The sequence below is a fragment of the Loxodonta africana genome, chromosome 16 (genome assembly GCF_030014295.1).
Source record: "Loxodonta africana isolate mLoxAfr1 chromosome 16, mLoxAfr1.hap2, whole genome shotgun sequence".
In the NCBI taxonomy this organism is placed as follows: Eukaryota; Metazoa; Chordata; class Mammalia; order Proboscidea; family Elephantidae; genus Loxodonta; species Loxodonta africana.
Genome location: NC_087357.1, coordinates 8,123,253 through 8,143,391, shown reverse-complemented (window position 1 = coordinate 8,143,391; position 20,139 = coordinate 8,123,253). Strand labels below are relative to the sequence as shown.

Below are 20,139 nucleotides of genomic sequence, written 5' to 3'. Positions count from 1 at the left end.
ACTAGCTGACAGCTGGCTGATGGTGTTGATGGGTTGCTAGAACTTCCAGCAATGTGCCATTTCCATTTTGACTGAATTCCCCACAATTCTTTTCAACAAAAAATATAACAGTTAGCCTCTTTGGCATGTAGACTGCAGGGGTATAATTTTTCTCTTTCCCTGACCCTCGTCCCACTTCCTAATTTCTTCCCTCTAAAAACCCTGCCTGGAATCTCAAAAATGGGTTTGCAGGTCACATATTCAGTGCTTCTACCCAACATTGGGTTTGAGTCCCATCATCAACTGAGAATCCAGAGTACCATGTCATGTACTGCTAAATCCCCCCATTTGCCTTCAACAAAGGGTCCTGGAAACAAGTTCGGAATGAATCCCTCTGTACATAAAAGCCTTCATTCACTGAATGAAATAAAACTACCTGGTTCCTCCTGGGGACAATGAGATCATAGGTGGTGAGGGGCTTTAGGTTACTCAAAGGAAAGGTGTGTAACACAAACCTTTATTATTTTAAATAACAAGGCCAGGTCCACAGGGTGCACAGACTCGATCACTCTACTGCTTTGTACGCTGTAGGGCAGGGTGACCCTTTCCCATTTCTCTTCCTCAGCCTTGTGGGAACACTTCATAGAGTAGATCACATGAAAGGACATCATGTTGTGTGATACAGAAAAAAAAAAGTGGCAAAATGACATTCACCAGGGCTTCACTTTGCTGTCCTGACTGTCCCAACAAGCCACGCAGCTCTGCTCAGGGAGGAGCTGTAGAATGCTTCTTCAGAATAAAATCCCATCCCTTGGGGCGTATTCCATTGGCTTCTTCTCCTCCTGCTTCTGCTGGTATCTGGACTTCTGGTAGAAAATGATGATGACCACGGTGACTATGTCTAGAAGAATGACGAGCAGCATGAGCCAAAACGAGTGTCCGTAGTTATGGGTTGCTCCCTTCTGATTGACTACTGTGTAGAGCGTCTGACATAGCTCCTCTGAGAGATGATTGGGCTGTGTGTTCACCACAAACAGTATCATGGTCAGGAGGATAAAGACGGCTGAAAAGAAGATGAAGTTTCGTGAATGACACGGTAACACACTCATTTAATGCCGCTTATTTTCTTTATGGGCTGTACACTTTACAGGCACTTACTGAGTATCTACATCAAGCTTTACACACTTTAGGCATTAGGGAGAATACAAAGGAAATGTAAGGCACAAACCAGGTTACAAATGTTACATAATGAAGATTGTATAAGGCAGGAGCAAACATCCAGCTCAAATCCTTTCAGAAGCAGTTGCAGTGAAAATCCTAAATCAATAAAAGGATACATCTATAGCTCGCTGCCAGGGGTGGTGTGCATAGTAGGTGAGTGAGAGAACGAGTGAGTGAGAGGGTGAGTGAGACCAAGAATGAGTGAGACAGTGAGAGAGTGAGTGAGAGAGTGAGTGAGTGAGTGAGAAGGAAAGAGTGAGTGTGTGAGAGAGTGAGTGAGTGAGAAAGAGAGTGAGTGACAGAATGAGAGAGTGAGAGAGACTGTGAGTGAGGGAGTGAGTGAGAGAGTGGGACAGTGAGTGAGTGACTGAGAGAATGAGAGAGTGAGCGAGACCATGAGTGAGTGAGAGAGTGAGAGCAAGAGAGTGAATGAGAGAGTGGGACAGCGAGTGAGTGAGAGAATGAGAGAGTGAGCAAGGCCATGAGTGAGTGAGAGAGTGAGAGCAAGAGAGTGAATGAGAGAGTGGGACAGCGAGTGAGTGAGAGAATGAGAGAGTGAGCAAGGCCATGAGTGAGTGAGTAAGAGAGTAAGTGAGTGAGACTGTGAGTGAGTGAATGAGTAAAAGAGTGAGTGAGTGCGTGTGTGTGCATAAGTGAGTGAAGGTGTGAGTGAGTGAGTGCGTGAGCAGGAGAGTTAACAGCGAAACTGGCAAAGGAAGACAGAATGGCTGAGAGACTTGGGAAAGAGAAGGAAGGAAACCTCCGTTTCTTGTACACGAAGCATCCTGAGCAGAGACAGGTAGCACTGAGCTCGGACCTTCCTGCGGGTGTGAAAGACAAGTCTAGCTGGGGCGCGGGCGGTACCTGAAATGTGCTGTAGGTGGAAAGCCTGGAACATGAGATCTGGAGCCTTGAGTTTTGCCCCGTATGCAATGGGGAGCCACTGCCTGTGGTGAAGCAGGAGCACTTTCCTCACTGAGGTCATCTTAAAAGATCATCTTCTGTGACGTGCCCTCCCTTGTTACCCTTCACGCTCTCCTCCATAGGGAACATTCTTTAGTAGGTGTCATGGATTGAATTGTGTCCCCCAGAAATGTCTCTCAGCTTGGCTAGGCATAATTCCCAGTGTTGTGTGATTGTCCACAATTTGTCTTCTGATGTGGTTTTCCTGTGTGTTGTAAATCCTACCTCTGTGATGTTAATGAAGCAGGATTAGAGGCAGTTATGTTCATGAGGCAGGACTCAATCTACAAGATTAGGTTTTGTCTTAAACCAGTCTCTTTTGAGATATAAAAGAAAGAAGCGAGCAGAGAGACGGCGGGGGTTGGGGGGGACCTCATACCACCAAGAAACAAGAGCCAGGAGAATAGCACTTTCTTCGGACCCGAGGTCCCTGTGTTGAGAAGCTCCTTGAATGGGGAAGATTGATGACAAGGACCTTCCCCCAGAGGCAACAGAGAAAGCTTTCCCCTGCAGCTGGCACCCTGAATTTGGACTTCTAGCCTCCTAGACTGAGAGAATAAATTTCTCTTTGTTAAAGCCATCCACTTGTGGTATTTCTGTTATAACAGCACAAAATAACTAAGACAGGACAGCACTTTGGGGAGCCCCCACGGTCCAGTGAGAAGAACGCAGTTCTGGAGTCAGATAGAGCGGGGCTGGGTGACCCGGGGGTGGTGTATTTAACTTCTCTGGGCCCCTCTCCTCACAAAAGCCGGTATTACAGGACTCGGGATAAGGTGGGTCTGACTGCAAGTGCCCGGTACTCATGCCACTGGGGATCCCAAGGGCAGAAGTCCCTTGGGACACACTCCACCTGACTCCCCACTGCCGACATTCACCCACGACTAACTGACATTCCGGCGTCAAGAGTGCCCCGTCTGCAATGCACACCTCAGACATTTCCAAATGGTCCTCCAAAAGGCCCTAATTAGAGGGCTTTAGCGTGGCGAGACTGCTCTTGCCCTCCTGGATGACAGACCTTCCTCCTCAATGTCACGGTTTTATTTCCTGATAATTTGTATGTACAAATTCCCTGTCTTCTGATGGTCTCTAAGTGCCTTAATTATCCTTCATCAGACCCTTGTGAAGTTTCCTATAAAAGCTTAATCATAAAGGGACAGGATGAATACCGGTTTAAACCTTTTCTCTGAAATGGAATGCCCAGAGCTTTGATTTGAATTGCCAACACAGACATAAATGCCAGCCTGAGTCCCTGAAGGGGACAACATGCCCAGGGCCCTGGTCTCGGAGCGGCCTCTAACTGCCTGGCTTCTCCAGCCTTGCGGAGGACTTGCCGGCAGGGGAAGCCATGTGATAGAGGCAGGGACTTCCCATCCTTCCGGTCTGTAACCCCCACATCACTTTCTGCTCTCTGGGACGTGGGCTCCTCAGCAGAGGCATGAACTGGTTGGATCCAACCGTCTGCAAGGTTCTCTCTGGCTCCAACATTCTCTATATCTACCATCATGCCCCCAGTGCCGGGGCCCAGCCACCACCAGGCCTGTGTGGGGCAAAGGGCAAGCTGGGGTCAGAGGGCACGTGAGCCTGAGAAGGGCTACTGCTGTTCTTTCTCCTCAAAGCAGAGTCTGCTCCTGTTCCATCAGAAACCAGCAAAGAAGTCACCTCCTCTTCCTCCCTGTGGAACCCCACCCACTTGTCTGCCAAACAAGGAGAGTTTCCTAAAGCTCAGACCCAAAAACCTAACCAGTTGCCTTCGAGTTGACTCTGATTCAAGGCAAACCCATGTGTGTCAGAGGAGAACTGTGATCCGCAGGATTTTTAGTGGCTGATTTTTTTGGAAGCAGATCGAAGGCACCTCTGGGTGGACTTGAACCTCCAACCTTTCAGTTAGCGCCAAGTGCATTAACAGTTTGCAGCACCCACCAGGGTCTCCCAGGCCCTGAGGGGTTTTACAATACTTCCCTCTGGCTCAGGACACCCCAGAAGTTGACCTGGCCCATGACCTCCCGCTTTGGCTGCCCAAGGCAAGGACACTTCAATGGCATCTTGGTCACAGCTCCTTGCTGAAGGCCCAGCCTCCACACTGAGCTCCTTGTCAACTGAGCAGTTTCTAGAAGTGCCCCAAGCTGCACAGCTCTTGGGAAGAAACATCAGAAGTCTCTGGAGGCCAAACTTAGGGCCAAGCCCACCTATCAGAGCACCCAATCGAGGGGTTGTTCAAGAGGACGGGAACGGGGCTTTCCTCCGGCCGGTGTTGGAATCCTCCGGTCCCCTCCCCGCAAATCAAAGTCTCAGATCATTGTCTGCCCACCTCGTGACCCTCTGTGTGTGTTAGAACTTGCCCCTGAGCTGGGGGAAGGAATGTGGCCTGAACTCCCTGCTTATCAAACAATGCTTTGTTCTGAGGAGTAGGTGGGGGCGGAGCGAAGCCTGTCTGGGCCCCCATTTATTCAGCTTTTCCCCCACAAACATGCTGTGGGCTTTGCTGTGGGCGAGATCAGCCTGCCCTCCCTGAGGAGGCAGGGAGGAAGGGAGGGAGAGGTGGAAGCCATAGCCTCACGGAAAACAGTGTTTCCTTCCTTTTTGTTTTTGAACTTGTCGTAAATATATATGTAACACATTGTTTGCCTTTTCAACATTGTCCCATGAACAATTCGGGGACGTTAGTTACTTTCATCATGTTGTTCAACCATCACCCTCCTCAATGTGAAGAAGTGGTGGGCTTTGAGCCCAGGGAGGCCACAAACTTGGGCAACACTGGGCTGATTTGCTTTACCAGCCCCACACCCTGCCCCTTGCTCTGGCACAAGTGTCCACTCTCACCCCTTGGCTAGGGAGGGGCAGCCCCAGCCCCCCAGTTTCAGAGTGGGAGACGACCTCGGCCACGTCTATCAGTGAATTCAGCCCCTGGCTGCGGTCCTGGTTCAGGTTATGAGAAACAGGTCCAGGACTTTTGCTTAACTGCCAGGAAAGAAGTCTTTGCTTCTGGGGCTGCTGAATTGGGCACGTGCCTAGAGCTTCTGGAAGGCGTCCTGCCTTTACGAGGACGAGCCTGGCTGCCTGGAAGCAGAGCCAACAGCGAGGACATAGAGAGAGGGTGATGGAGGGAGACAGCTCTGAGAACACGGCCGGAGACCCTCAGTCCAGCTGCACCTGAGGCCACCACTTTCCCTGGCTGGGCAGCTTGATGGGCAAAAGCAAACCTGAAAACAACCTGTTTTCTGCCCGGGAAAGAGGCCCTAATGGTCGCTGAATGAGCCGAGCTATAATCATAGAAATATCTCAGGGAAGGAATCCCAGCGTTTGGGTCGGGACATGCGAGTTTCTAACGTGTCCCTCAACCTTCTGACTCTTAACCTGACTCCGAAGTGGAGAAGACTGACGTGTCTGGCCCAGGTGGGTGCGCATTAACTTTGGGGGTTGGTTCTTTTTTACCATCAGCAGATGGAGTCCCCCGGTGAATGCACACGGCTGCTCACCGAAAGGTTGAAGGCTCAAGTCCACCCAGAGGCACCTCAGAAGAAAGGCCTGGCAACTTAATTCTGAAAAATCAGCCATTGGAAACCCTGCAGAGCACAGTTCCACTCTGACACACTTGGGGGCGCCACGGGTTCTAGGTCGACTCCATGGCAGTTGTTACTGGTAGTGACAGCTCAGAAGGAGAGGAAAAGGCCATTTGTGCATGAACATGGCTAAATCAGCCTCCTGCCAAGCTCACTGCGGCGGAGGTGTGAGTCTGCAATGCGACCACATGCCCCCAGGCCAAGGTCCCACCTGCTGTCACGGCTTCTTTAGTAAAGAGCGCCTGTCTCCTGTCTACCAGCGTCCCTGTCTGGTCAGGGAGGTAAACGGCTCTTTCTCAGACCTGCGCTGTTCTGGAGTTGATCACAGCAGCTCTTCCCAAGTCCATGTTCAGTGCCTCACATTGGCAGCTTGCAAATGATCAAGGGGGACCATTTACACCGTTTGAATTAGCAAGAGCTACAAGTCAGGGCTCCCCCGCCTGGAGAGCTGGTGGCTGAGGCTTCACTGGCACCCACGGTAGCCGTAGCAGAGATATGGGGCCTCTTCCAGCCACCTGGCACTGGGTGCATGGTGAGTGAGAGAGGAAGGGAGCAGGAGAAACCAGGTTGACTGGCAGGGGTACCCCGCTGACCTTGACCCTGACTCTGAGTGGGTGCGAGGCAAAGCTGTGGTCCACTGCCATCCTGGCTCCATCCTCCAACCCAGTACCCCCAACCGACTAACAAACAAAATAGCCTAGCAGCCACCCCCAGGCTCACGGGTAGCCCACAGGAAGGGCATCGGCCCCGATTCTCCTAAGTCATGTTGTTTGTGGTTCTCTGCAGTACAGCCATGCAAACATACTATACTCAGGTGTGTGTATGTGTGTGTATTTACATGCACATGTGTGGAAGTGTATACCTGAACATAGTTGCAGGCACTGTGTACATACATGTACATGTACATGTGTGTCTGTGTGTGTACATGTGTGTACATATACGTGTGTGTGTGCACAACTGTGCGTGTGTGTACATCCATGTAGCTGCACACACTGCGTTTAGGTGTGCACGTGTGTATATGTGTGCAAACGTGTGCTTGTGTGTGCTGTGTACTTCTGTGCATCTCACAGGGCCTGATGTGGAGTTAAGGACACCCAGGGGCTCAGTGATGTTTCCTTGATTTATGAGTCCTTAGTTTAATGCCTTTCATGTTTGGTAAAGTAAAAAGGTCAGCGAGAAAGAGGGCACAGCTGCTGCAACAATGGACTCAAGCATGACAGCGATTGTGAGGAAGGTGCAGGACGGGCAGAGTTTGTTCTGCTCTATATGGGGTCAACAGAAAGCGGAGCCGACTCAATGGCACCTAACAACAGCAGTTTAATGTCTCACATTCCTTAGTCAAACGTAAAAACAGTCTTATGTTATATTTTCTAATGCCCCCTCTTTACCCCACTCCTTGCCTCCCATCAGTACGTCTGACACAGAATTCTATTTCCAAAAGGTACGTAATAATTGCTGTAGGTGGACAAAAATAAAAGCCAGCCCCCAGCACAAGGCCCAGGACACAGTAGGGCCTCATAACTGCCTATGGCGTGAATGCGATTGCGTCCAGTCGTCTGAGAGAGGCGGAGACAGTGAGGAAGAAAACGTGGATTTCCGCCGCCAAGCAGCGTTTCCTCTCAGGAATACTCACCACTCAGCCCATTCCAGGTATACACTCCTGTTGGCCCCAAGAACGTCTGGTAGGGGTTGCTGAAGGTGTTGTAGCAGGTAAACGCAAAACTCAGAATTGAGGTGAGCAAACTCAAGACCAGGAACGCGATGATCACCAAAAGCAGAGTCTTTTGTGAGGAATCTTTCAATGTTCCTAAAACTAAAACAGCGTTTGGTAAGTACCTGGTGCAAAACTCTAGACTGAAGAGCTACTCAGCACTCCTATCCCGTGTCCCGCCCGCACTCTCCTCTCTCAGATACTTAAGCTTGGAGGGGTCTCTAAGTCATGCAAGCACAGGACAGGGCTGGACTGTGAGCCCACATTCCCTGCTCTAGGTGACCCCGTGCACGTCAGAATGAAACACTGCTGGTCCTGCACCATCCCCATGATCGGTTGGGATCAGACCATTGTGATCCACAGGGTTTTCACTGGCCGATTTTCAGAAGCAGATCACCAGGCCTTTCTTCCTTGTCCATTTTAGTCTGGAAACTCCTCTGAAGCCTGTTAAGCATCACAGCAATAGGCAAGCCTCCACTGACAGGTGGGTGGTGGCTGTACATAAGGCACATTAGCCCAGAACTGAACCCAGGCCTCCTGCACAGAAGGTGAGAATTCTACCACTGAGCCACCAATAAAACCCTAAAAACCCAACCCGTTGCTGTCAAGTCAATTCTGACTCACAGCAACCCTGTGGGATATGATAGAACTGCCCCATAGAGTTTCTAAGGAGCAGCAGGTGGATTCAAACTGCCTACCTTTTGAAAGTTAGCAACCTGAGCTCTTAACCACTGTACCACCTAGCTCAACTTTATTTCTCAAAGTGTATGGCCCAGAACTGGATGTAGGGTTCAAATAAGATTTGATACTCACCTATATAGGAGCCTGTGCTCTTTTGATTTGGGAATCTTAATTCTATTAGTTCAGCTTTATTTTTTTTGTCATCAGTGCTTTATGAAGGAGATAAATTCCCCTCCCACTGGACAGAGAACGAGCATGAAAAACGTGGCCAGGCCAGTCCATGGTCCAAGACACACCCTTACCCGCTGGTGACAAAGGGCCTGACCGTAGACATTCGTCCAGAGGAGAATGTAATGCAGAGAACACACAGACGAGAAGACAGAGAAGAAGGGCATGACAGCGAGAAAATGCAGAAAAGCAAGTGGGTAGGAAAGAAAGAAGCGCAGGAGGAAAGAAACAGGGGATATTGCCTCATGTGAGCATGGCCACACAGCCCTTGAAACCCCTTAGGAGAACAGAATGGGCTCCAAAAAACAGTTGCCATTGAGTCAAACCCAAGTCATGGCAACAGCATATGTGTGAGGGTAGAAGTGTGCTACACAGGGTTTTTAGCGGCTGATTTTTTCAGAAGCAGATCACCAGACCTTCCTTCTGAGGTGCCTCTGGGTAGACTGGAACCTCCAACCTTTTGGTGAGCAGCTTAACCACTTATAACACCCAGGGGCTCCAAGTGGACTCAAGAGGGGGGAAATTTAGAGCTCAGCAGCATAGAGACAATAAATGACCTACGCACCCCTGACTAGAGAACATTTTGCTCCTGTCAAGGAGAAAAGGAGTTGGAGTCAAGGCTTGACTCATACATGTGCATATACTGCTACTTGGTGGTGACTGGACTGTTTGACAATTTTTTGTAAAGACCCATGTTGTTGTTATTAGGTACCATCGAGTCGATTCCAAAACACTGCTCAGTCCTGCATCATCCTCACAATCATAGCTATGTTTGAGCCCATTGTTGCAGCCACTGTGTTAATCCATCTCTTCGAGGGTCTCCCTCTTTATCAATGACCCTCTACTTTACTAAGCATGATGCCTTCTCCATGAAGTGGTACCTCCTGATAACACGTTCAAAGCAGTTCAAAGTACATAAGATAAAGTCTTGCCATCCTCGCTTCTAAGGAGCACTCTGGCTGTACTTCTTCCAAGACAGATTTGTTTGTTCTTCTGGCAGTCTATGGTATATTCAATATTCTAGGCCAACACCATAATTCAAAGGCATCAATTCTTCAGTCTCTCTCATTCATTGTCCAGCTTTCGCATATATATGAGGTGATTGACAATACCATGGGTTGGGTCAGCACACATTAGTCTTCAAGGTGACGTCTTTGCTTTTTAACACTTTAAAGAGGTCTTTTGCAGCAGATTTGCCCAGTGCAATGTCATTTGAGCTCTTGACTGCTGTTTCCGTGGCTGTTGTTTGTGGATCCAAGCAAAATGAAATCCTTGACAGCTTCAATATTTTCTCCATTTATCATGATGTTGCTTATTGGCCCAGTTGTGAGGATTTTTGTTTCCTTTATGTTGAGGTGTAATCCATACTGAAGGCTGTAGTCTTTGATCTTCATCAGTAAGTACTTCCAGTTCTCTTCACTTTCAGCAAGCAAGGTTGTGTCATCTGTATATGGCAGATTGTTAATGAGTCTTCCTCCAAACCTGATTGCCCCATTCTTTGTTCAGCATGCAGATTGAAAAAATACAACCCTGACACACACCTCTTCTAATTTTAAACCTTGCAGTAGCTTCTTGTTATGTTCAAATGACTACCTCTTAGTCTATGCACAGGTTCCTCATGAGCACAAATAAGTGTCCCAGAATTCCCATTATTTGCAATGTTTTCCATAATTTGTTATAATCCACACAATTGAATGCCTTTGCATAACTGATAAAACACAGGTAAACATCTTTTTGATATTCTCTGCTTTCAGCCAAGATCCATCTGACATCAGCAATAATATCCCTTGTTCTACATCTTCTGAATCCAGCTTGCATTTCTGGCAGTTCCCTATCGATGTACCGCTGCAATGGTTTTTGAAAGTGCTTCAGCTAAGTTTTACTTGTATGTAATAATAAGGATATCGTTTGATGATTTCTTCATTCTCTTTAATCACCTTTCTTTGGAATGAGCACAAATATGAATCTCTTCCAGTCAGCTGGCCAGGTAACTGTCTTTCAAATTTCTTGGCATAGACAAGCGAGTGCTTCCAGCATTGTGTCCCTTTGTTGAAACATCTTAGTTGGTATGCTGTCAATTCCTGGAGACTTGTTTTTCACAAAAGCCTTCAGTGCAGCTTGAACTTCCTCCTTCAGCACCATCCGTTCTTGATCATATGCTACTTCTTGAAATGGTCGAACATCAATAAATTCTTTTTGGTACAGTGATTCTGTATATTTCTTTCATCTTCTTTTGATGCTTCCTATGTTGCTCAATATTTTGTCCATAGACTCCTTCAAACAAGCCTTGGATTTTCTCTTCAGTTCTTTCAGCTTGAGATATGCCTAGCATGCTCTTCTCTTTTGGTTTTCTAATTTCAGGTCTTTACACGTGTCATTATAATACTTTACTTTGTCTTTTTCAGCTGCCCTTTGAAATCTTGTGTTCAGCTCTTTTACTTCATCATTTCTTCCAAGAGCTTTGGCTACTCTACATTCAAAAACAAGTTTCAGAGTCTCTTCTGACATCCATTTTGGTCTTTTCTTTCTTTCCTGTCTTTTTAATGACCTTTTGCTTTCTTCATGTATGATATCCTTGGTGTCATTCCACAACTTATCTGGTCTTTAGTCATTAGTGTTCAATGTGTCAAATCTATTCCTGAGATGGTCTCTAAATTCAGGTGGGACATACTCAAGGTTGTCCTTTGGCTCTTGTGGAATTGTTTTAATTTTCTCCAGCTTCAATTTGAACTTGCATCTGAGCAATTGATGGTCTGTTCTGAAGTTGGCCTTGGCCTTGTTCTGACTGATGATATTGTGCTTTTCCACCATTTCTTTCCACAGATGTAGTGGATTTGATTCCTGTGTATTCCATCTGCCTTGGTTATCTAGTGCTGCTGTAATAAAAATGCCACAAGTGGATGGCTTTAACAAAGAGAAATTTATTTTCTCACAGTCTAATAGGCTAGAGTCCAAATTCAGGGCATCAGCTCCAGGGGAAGGCTTTTTCTCTCTGTCTGCTCTGGAGGAAGGTCCTGCTCATCAATCTTCCCCTGGACTAGGAGCTTCTCTGCACAGGAACTCTGGATCCAAAGGACACACTCTGCTCCCCACCCTGCTTTCTTGGTGGTACGAGGTCCCCCCCCGCCCCGCTTGCTTTCCTTTCCTTTTACCTCTAGTAAGATAAAGGTGGTGCAGGCCACATTCCGGGGAAACTCCCTTTACGTTGGATCAGGAATGTGATCCCACCCTAATCCTCTTTAACATAAAATTACAATCACAAAATGCAGAACAACCACACAATACGGGGAACCACGGCCCAATCGTGACACATATATTTGGGGGACAAAATTCAATCCATGATGCTGTCCAACAAGGTCCACGTGTATAGTCACCATTTACATTGTGGAAAAAAGGTATTTCCAACGGCTAGCACTTTGGTCTTGCAAAACTCTATCATGAGATCCCTGGCGTCCTTTCTGTCACCAAGGCCATATTTTCTGCCTACTAATCCTTCTATTTCCAAATTTCGCATTCCAATCACCCATAATTATCAATGCATCTTGATTGTGTGTATGATCAATTTTAGACTGCACAGGCTGGTAAAAATCATTTCTTCATCTTTGGCATTAACGGTAGGTGTGTAAATTTGATTAATAGTCTATTAACTGGTCTTCTTTGTAGGCGTATGGATATTATCCTATCACTGACAGCGTTGTACTTCAGGATAGATCTTGAAATGTTTTTGGGAATGAATGCAAAGCCATTCTTCTTCAATTTATTGTTCCCATTATAGCAGACCATATGATTTTCTGATTCATAATGGCCAATACCAGTCTGTTTCAACTCACTAATACCTAGGATATAAATCTTCAAGTGTTCCATTTCATTTTTAACAACTTTCAATTTTCCTGGATTCATATTTTATACATTCCATGTTCTAATTATTAATGGATGTCTGCAACTGTTTCTTCTCATTTTGAGTCATGGCACACCAGCAAATGAAGGTCCTGATAGCTTCACTCCACCGAAGTCATTAAGGTCAACTCTACGTTGAGGAGGCAACTCTTCCCCAGTCGCCTTTTGAGTGCCTTCCAACCTGAGGAGCGCGTCTTCTGGCATTATATCAGGCATTGTTAGGCTGCTATTCCTAAGGTTTCACTGGCCAATTCTTTCAGAAGGAGACTGCCACATCCTTCTTCCCAGAGTGCCTTAGTCCAGAAGCTCTGCTGAAACCTGTCCACATGGGTGACTCTGCTGGCATTTGAAATACGAGTGGCAAAGCTGCCAGCACCACAGCAACATGCAAGCCACCACAGGATGACAAACAGACCAGTGGTGGAATGATCCGTAATCATATTCTAATGACTCATAGAATATGAATCAATTCTTGGTATTTTCCTCATTGCTATGCATCCCAGGTAAGAATTCTGAAAGGCCTTTGGTTAAATAAAAAATGTCATGCCAGCCGCCACCTGTTGCCGGGGTTGGATGGGTGGAGCCTGCTGGCCCTCGCCCACGGCTTCCCTCTGGTCAGGGGCTGGGGCTTTAGGAAGGCCCTGGCGGTGGGCTGAGTCTCTGAGTCTTTCAGACTCACGTGGAGATGCAGAATTTAGGAGGATTCGTGTGGCTATACTGTGGCATACATGGACTCTTCCCCTCGTAGAGGGTGAGAGCAGAGGCAGAATGGGGAAAAAAGAGAGAAAAGTACCAGCAAAGGAAACACCGGATGCAAGGGGCAGAGTCAAATGGTTCAGGTGTTTCAGAACTTAGTCACCACAAGACTCCTTTCCCGTTCCACAAGTAGCCAGCCTCTCCCTCATACTTGAAAGGGCAGGTCCAGGGTCTGCTCAGAACTTTTCTGGGGACTAAATGAACTTTCTCTCTTACAAAGGTTGGCATCCAGTTAAAACAGTAATTTGGACATTGAACTAGAACATTGGAATTTCAGCCTGAGAACAATGTCATATGTCCCAGACATCTGGCTGGGCTGTGGAGGCTTTTTCTGCTTGCCAAAACTTACTAAAAGCTGTAACTGTGTGTTGGTCTTTACGTGCTTACCATCCTATTTTCAGAGTGAATTAGAAAGTGACAATCAAATTTAGCTTTGTTTTCGACTGTTGGTAAGACTTAAAAGGCATGATTTTTCAGATGGCAATCCATGTGGGGTCTATTGATTCATAATTTTCTATGTAGTAAGGGTACCAAACCAAAAACCCCACTGCCGTCGAGTCGATTCCAACTCATAGCAACCCTATATTGAACCCTGGTGGCGTAGTGATTAAGAGCTACAGCTGCTAACCAAAAGGTCAGCGCTACTTGGAAGCTCTACTGGGCAGTTCTACTCTGTCCTATAGGGTCGCTATGAGGAAGGTTAAAGTGCATCTTAATTTTAATTGTCGTATTTTTTGAGCTATTTTTCAGCATTCTGAATTCCTTGCCACAAAAGTATGACAGCTATAGTTCCTGGCTCAGAACTCAAACAATGAAGGCTGAAAAATTAGTGAAATTAGCAAGAATCGAATAACAATAAACCTCAGTAACATCTGACAGCTGCTCTCTGGCTACAAAATTAGGAAATACATTCCGTTCTTTTTTCCTTCCTTTTAGGGACAAGCGTTTATATCAGAACGTCACCCTGACAATCGGAGCTAATTGCCACTGATTCTGGCAGCCTCAGGAGGGGCCGAGAACATCTCGGCCACCTCCGCCTTGCTGCAGTGCAGGGGTGGACAGTGTGCAGAAAGAGTGTGGTCACCTGCCCCTGGCTCCAACCCAGAGGCTTAACCCCCACAGGCCCACGTGCTGTCCGCCCTTGTAGCTCTGTTTTCGGTAGGTCCACAGGGGCTGAGAAAGTGCTGCGGGCTTTGTGAGTGGGGTGAACTGCCTCATGCCTCCTCAAGCACCTGGCCACCAGGGAGCTGCTAAGCTGGGGACCACAGTGCCACGGGAACAGCTGTCAAATCCAAGATGGCAGAGCGGCCTGGGAGCTGTCCCAGGGAGTCGGGCAGCTGTCCCCAGCCTCTCAGGAATTTGCCGTGATTCTCTGCCGGAGGAGAGAGGCCTGAGCCCTGGGGACACCTCTTCTCTTCCTATACTCTCCAACTTCTGGTGTGATCACATCCCTGGGGACAAGTAGCTCCTCCCCCGGAACAGTGCCCCTGCATGTATGGGGGGCTGTGTGTGTGATTGAATGTGGTGAGGTGTAGGTGTGTAAGTGTGCTATGTATAAGTGTGGTGTGGTGTGTGATATGATGTGTAAGTGTGTAAATGTGTATATAAATGTGATGTGATGTGTGTGATGTGATGTATGTGTGTGGGAGTGTGGTGTGTGTGTAGTGTGGTATAGTGTGTGTATATATGTGTGTGTGAGTGTGGTGTGTGGTATGTGGTGTGTGTGTGAGCATGGTGTGTGATATGGTGTGTGTACCTGTGTGTGAGCGTGGTGTGTGGTATGGTGTGTGTGTGAGTGTGGTGTGTATATAGTGTGGTGTGTGGTATGGTGTGTGTGTGAGTGTGGTGTGTATATAGTGTGGTGTGTGGTATGGTGTGTGTATGAGTGTGGTGTGTATATAGTGTGGTGTGTGGTATGGTGTGTGTATGTGTGTTTGAGTGTGGTATGTGTGTAGCATGATATGTGGTATGGTGTGTGGGTATGTGTGTGTGTATGTATGTGTGTAGTGTCATATGGTGTATGTGTAAGTGTGTGCGTGAGTGTGGTTTGTATGTCTGTTTGGGGTGGGGGGATAGGAGTGGTGAGAAAGGGGCTTATCATAAACTTTGGAGAAATAAATGGCAATTATTCATTTCTTTGCAATTAATTCTTCGGATTTTGCAGCAAATTTGTTTTCCAATCATTTTTAGCTTGGACTAATAGTGCAATTTTGAGTTCACTGAGAATAAATGGGGGTGGAAGGGAAAGGAGGCTGGTGGGCAGCAGGAGCCAGAGTGTGGTGAAGAAGTTTCCTGCTAGGTGATCGTTAACTGCAATGCGTGGCTGACAGGCAGCCCACCTTTAAGCCTTTCTCTCCACCTCCCTAGGAACATCTTCAAGGTTGTGTCAAGTGCTTTCTCCTACAGTTTATGTCCTCTGCAAGCAGGCCACAACCAAGAGGCAGAAAACAATACTCAACATAGCGAAGCAGTCAACCCAGCCCCGAGCCACAGAGGTAGCCGTGGTGTTCAATCGTGATGAGAATCGGCCTGTGCTCGGATGACCTGGGAAGGTTTTTAAAACTGCAACTGTCAAGGCCTCACTCCCAGAGATTCTCAGTTGGACTGGGGAGGGTCAAGTACAGGTATCATTCTTCATAAATAGCCTGGGAGGGTCTGACTCAGAGTCCCAGAGTCACCGCTGAAGGCCAAGTAATGGCTCAAAGGATGACCTACCTCTGTACCCAAGAACAGAGACCCCAAGTGACATGAACAGAAATGTTTTCAATAAAAACATGTCCTGTCAAATGATTCTGTAAAGTAATGTTCCAGTCAGGGCACAGGCTCAGAAATACTTGAAGTTACTTTCACAGGAAGTCCATGTTGTACTGCAGGGAATTCATTTTCCCATTACTGCTGGTGTGAGGAAACATTACACGTTACGTCCCTTTAAGGCCACTGTTCATGCAGCTTGGAAGGTCCAAAACCAGAGGAGAGGTGGACATTTAGCAGGCTGTGAGCCAATGTTCCTCTAAACCAGTGGCCTTGGAGTCAGCTCCAACTCATGGCCACCTTGTGTGCGTCAGAGAACTGTGCTCCATAGGGTTTTCGATGGCTGATTTTTTTGTACGTAGATCTCCAAGCCTTTCTTCTGAGGCACATCTGGGTGGACTTAAACCTCCAATCTTTTGGTTAACAGTCGAGTGTGTTAACCATTTACACCACCCAGGGACTCCTGTGTTGTTCTAGCAACTCATGTTTCAAGATTCTGCTCCAATGATCTGTGTCCCAAGGAGCCCTGGCACACATACCTGCGCGCACACTTGCTCTCACCTGTGCTCACTGCTGCACCTGCACTCAGTGTGGGGTGCTGTATTTAGTAGATGCAGGGTCTTCCTCCCTGACAGCCCACCTACGCTGGGAACTCTGTGCAATTCCACTCCATATGCAAGCACCTCACTCACATAGCAGCTGCTCAGAAAGGTTTTGAACTGACATTAAACATACAGAATTTGCGGAGTAGCAAAGGCAACGTGCTCACTGGTTGACATACGGGACCCGTCGTTCTTCATCTAGATGTTTGACAGGTTGGACTGCATCTAGGCAACACTGGTAGATTCCCTGGTCAGCCTGGGCTGGCCAAACAATCAAATTATTAAATTCTGAAGACTCGGAAACTAGTATGTTTTGATTTCAGAAATACTAGTCTCATAACTGAAAGTGTGACTGAGCCTTTGAAAGTCTTAATTTCTAGTTGATGTGACGCAAAACATTCCTTGTCTTCCTATGAAGCTGAGGTGGAACCAGAGGAGGTATGTGGTGTTTCTGAAATACTGGGCTGACGTTGCTTTTGCTAACATCTAAAATGCAAATTTACAATGTGGGAATACAACTATGTTGTGTTGGATTTAAAGAAATCATTTCATTAACAAAGTCATGTTGTTGTTAGGTGCTGTCGAGTCAGTTCCAACTCATAGTGACCCTATGCACAACTGAATGAAACACTGCCCGGTCCTGCACCAGCCTCACAATCATTGTTATGCTTGAGCCCATTGTTGCAGCCACTGTGTCAATCTACCTCCTGGAGGGTCTTACTCTTTTTTTTCTGAGCTTCTATTTTACCAAGGATGATGTCCCTCTGCAGGGACTGATCCCTCCTGAAAACATGCTCAAAGTATGTGAGATGTAATCTCACCATCCTTGCTTATAAGGAGCATCCTGGTTGTACTTTTTCTAAGACAGATTTGTTCTCTGTTTTGGCAGTCCGTGGTATACTCAATATTCTTCACCAACATCACAGTTCAAAGGCACCAATTCTCCCTTGGTCTTCCTTATTCATCATCCAGCTTCCGCATGCATATGAGGCGACTGAAAACACGGTGGCTTGGGTCAGGTGCCACCACAGTCTTCAAGGTAACATCTTTGCTTTTCAACACTTTGAAGAGGTCTTTTGCAGCAGATTTACCCAATGCCATGCATCGCTTGATTTCTTGATTGCTGCTTCCATGGGTGTTGATTGTGGATTCAGGTAAAACGAAATCTTTGACAACTTCAATCAAAGCCATAGACAAACTATAAACCCAGAGCTTGTGTCTAGAACTCATACTCCTGCCTTTATGCATTACCTTTAACCCAAAACCCATTGCTGCCGAGTCAATTCCAACTCATAGGGACCCTACAGAAGTGCTCCACAGGATTTCCAAGCCTGTAAATCTTTATGGAAGCAGACTTCCACTTCCTCCAGCAGAGCAGCTGTTGGGTTTGAACCTCCAATCTTTCATTTAGCAGCCAAGTGCTTAACCACTGTGACACAAGAGCTCCTCCCGTTATGCATTACCCAGGACTACGTGGTCGATTTGCACCTGGTAGGCGATGATGCAGCTTTTCAAGTGAAGACGTAAGGACTGCATAACCAGTGGCCAGCCAACCAGTTGCCTGAGTCAGCTCTGACTCGTCATGGAGAACCGGGTATATCGGAGGAGAACTGTGCTCCATGGGTTCTCAATGGCTGACTTTGCACAAGTAGATCACCAGGCCTTTCTTCTGAGGTGCCTCTGGGTGGGTTGGAACTGACTTTGGGTTAGCAGCTGACTGTGTTAACTGTTTGCACCACCCAGGGATACCAGGGACTGAATGAAACCAAACCCACTGCTGTTGAGTCAATTCTGACTAATAGAGACCCTGTAGGACAGAGCAGAACTGCCCCATAGGGTTTCCAAAGCTGTAAATCTCTACGGAACCAGACTGCCACATCCTTCTCCCATGGAGTGGCTGGTGGATTCAAACTGCTGACCTTTCCATTAGCAGCTGAGTGCTTTAGCCACTGCACCACCAGGGCTCCTTAAGGACTGCATTAAAAAAAAAAAAAAAAAAAAAAACCTGTTGCTGTCGAATCGATTCAACTCATAGTGACCCTATAGGACAGAGTTGAACTGCCCTGTAGGGTTTCCAAGGAGCAGTTGGTAGATTCCAACTGCCGACCTTTTAGTTAGTAGCCAAGCTGCCTAGAGCCTGCTGATACCTGTCCAAATCTTGTATGCAACATCTGTTCAAAGCAAAGTCCGTTGAACATGATATATTTTGTATCTATAGATTCTTTGTTGTTGTTGTTAGGTGCTGACAGCAACATATTTTGTATCTATAGATATTCATAGATATTTTGTATCTATGGATTCTTTAGCAGGAAGTTTTAAAATAACTCAAATTCCGTTTTAAATAATTTATGTGTTGTTTTTAAATTAAAAAAGAATGTTATACATTCAAATATTAAAAGTCAAATACATCGCTAAATCAAGCCATCGTTCTTAATGACTTATTTCTACCCATTGAGAGTACGGCATTATTATGCAAGAAATCAGAAAAAAACAGAAATTCCTGTAAAATGGACAATTAATGGAATTAATGAAAATATAATATCAAGTCCAGTAACACGAGATACTTTGGATACTTTTGATTTGAATGCAAATAAAAATTGGTTAAAGAAGAGATATAGGAATAAGAAATTGGTCGTGATTTCCACTTTATTTTTTTTCCCACATACATACTATTAATGAAGTCTGCACAGAGGCTGTTGCTCCAACTAAAAATCCAGTGAGTATCATTAAAAATGGTGTTGTTATTGGTCCTTACATACCGCGTTGCTACTACATTTTTTTTAATGCAGTTCTACTCTGTCCTGTAGGGTCGCTATGAGTCAGAATCGATTCGACGGCAGTGGGTTTTTTTTAATGTAATTATTTACATGTCAATAATCTTGGCAGGTATTATCTAAACTTACCAAAACCCATTGCCGTTCAGTAAATTGCAACTCACAGCAACCCTATAGGACAGAGTAGAACTGCCCCATCGGGTCTCAAAGGAGAGGCTAGTGGATTCAAACTGCCGACCTTCTGACTAGCAACCGAGCTCTTAACCACTGTGCTACCAGGACTCCTATTTGAACATAGCCACTGGGAAAATGACTTAACTTGTTATACTAATAGACAAAACCAGAACTGAAGAAGCTGAAATAATGAGATGGTGAGTTTTCAAAACTAAAAAGTCTGCTCACATCTACAGCCTAACTCAAAACTCACAAGGATATCATTTTTTAATGCTTATTTGGCCCAAACATAGGATTAGATGAATACCACCCAGTTAATTCGGTCTTACTACATCTGTTCAAATTATTTTATCATTTACCTTCAAAATCTTTATCTGGTTCTGCAAGTCCACCATCCAATTCTTGAATACTCCTGCCACGGAAGAGTCCATAGGCGATGACCACCCTTCCATTTGAAATGCTGTCATTGATGGTAATTGTGCTGGTGACCCAGGCTTTTGTCCCAAGAATAGAGCAAATGAGGATGGCAGACGCAAGGCTTGTGAAAGTGCCCGCTAAGAACGTCAATGTTTTCTTTCTTGTAGGCATTTTCTCAGGAAAAGAAGTTCACAAGGGTTAAAAAAAAAAAAAAAGATCTTTAAAAAATATTTTTTAGACCTTATCGCTTGGAGCCCAGTAAATAGAAATGGAGTCTAATATTTTGTCGTGATGTATAAGAGCTTGGTTTTCCTAGGAAGGGTTATGCTAGTGAATATTGAACTACGAGCATAAACGTGGTCAGAAAGGTTTACAGCAGCTGAACTTTGGTCTGGAGTGAAGGGTTGCTATGGTGACAGCCA

At 46.2% G+C, this 20,139-nt stretch overlaps 1 protein-coding gene across 1 annotated transcript; it reads right to left on the bottom strand.

Moving 5' to 3' along the window:
• Window positions 1–770: 770 nt before the first annotated feature.
• CLRN3 (clarin 3) lies at window positions 771–19,888 on the bottom strand. The gene is made up of 3 exons (XM_003419714.2): window positions 19,660–19,888; window positions 7,360–7,539; window positions 771–1,042 (listed from the first exon to the last, which is right to left on the bottom strand). Exons 1-3 carry the CDS (start codon window positions 19,886–19,888, stop codon window positions 771–773), a joined length of 681 nt encoding a protein of 226 aa, XP_003419762.2.
• Window positions 19,889–20,139: the final 251 nt, after the last annotated feature.

Excerpts from the sequence above, each read along its gene's own strand:
- CLRN3 (XM_003419714.2), bottom strand. The coding sequence starts at position 19,888 with ATGCCTACAAGAAAGAAAACATTGACGTTCTTAGCGGGCACTTTCACA. Across the intron at positions 7,540-19,659 it reads ACCAGATAAAGATTTTGAAG|TTTTAGGAACATTGAAAGAT; the intron begins GTAAATGATAAA and ends ACGCTGTTTTAG. Across the intron at positions 1,043-7,359 it reads TACCTGGAATGGGCTGAGTG|CCGTCTTTATCCTCCTGACC; the intron begins GTGAGTATTCCT and ends TCTTCTTTTCAG.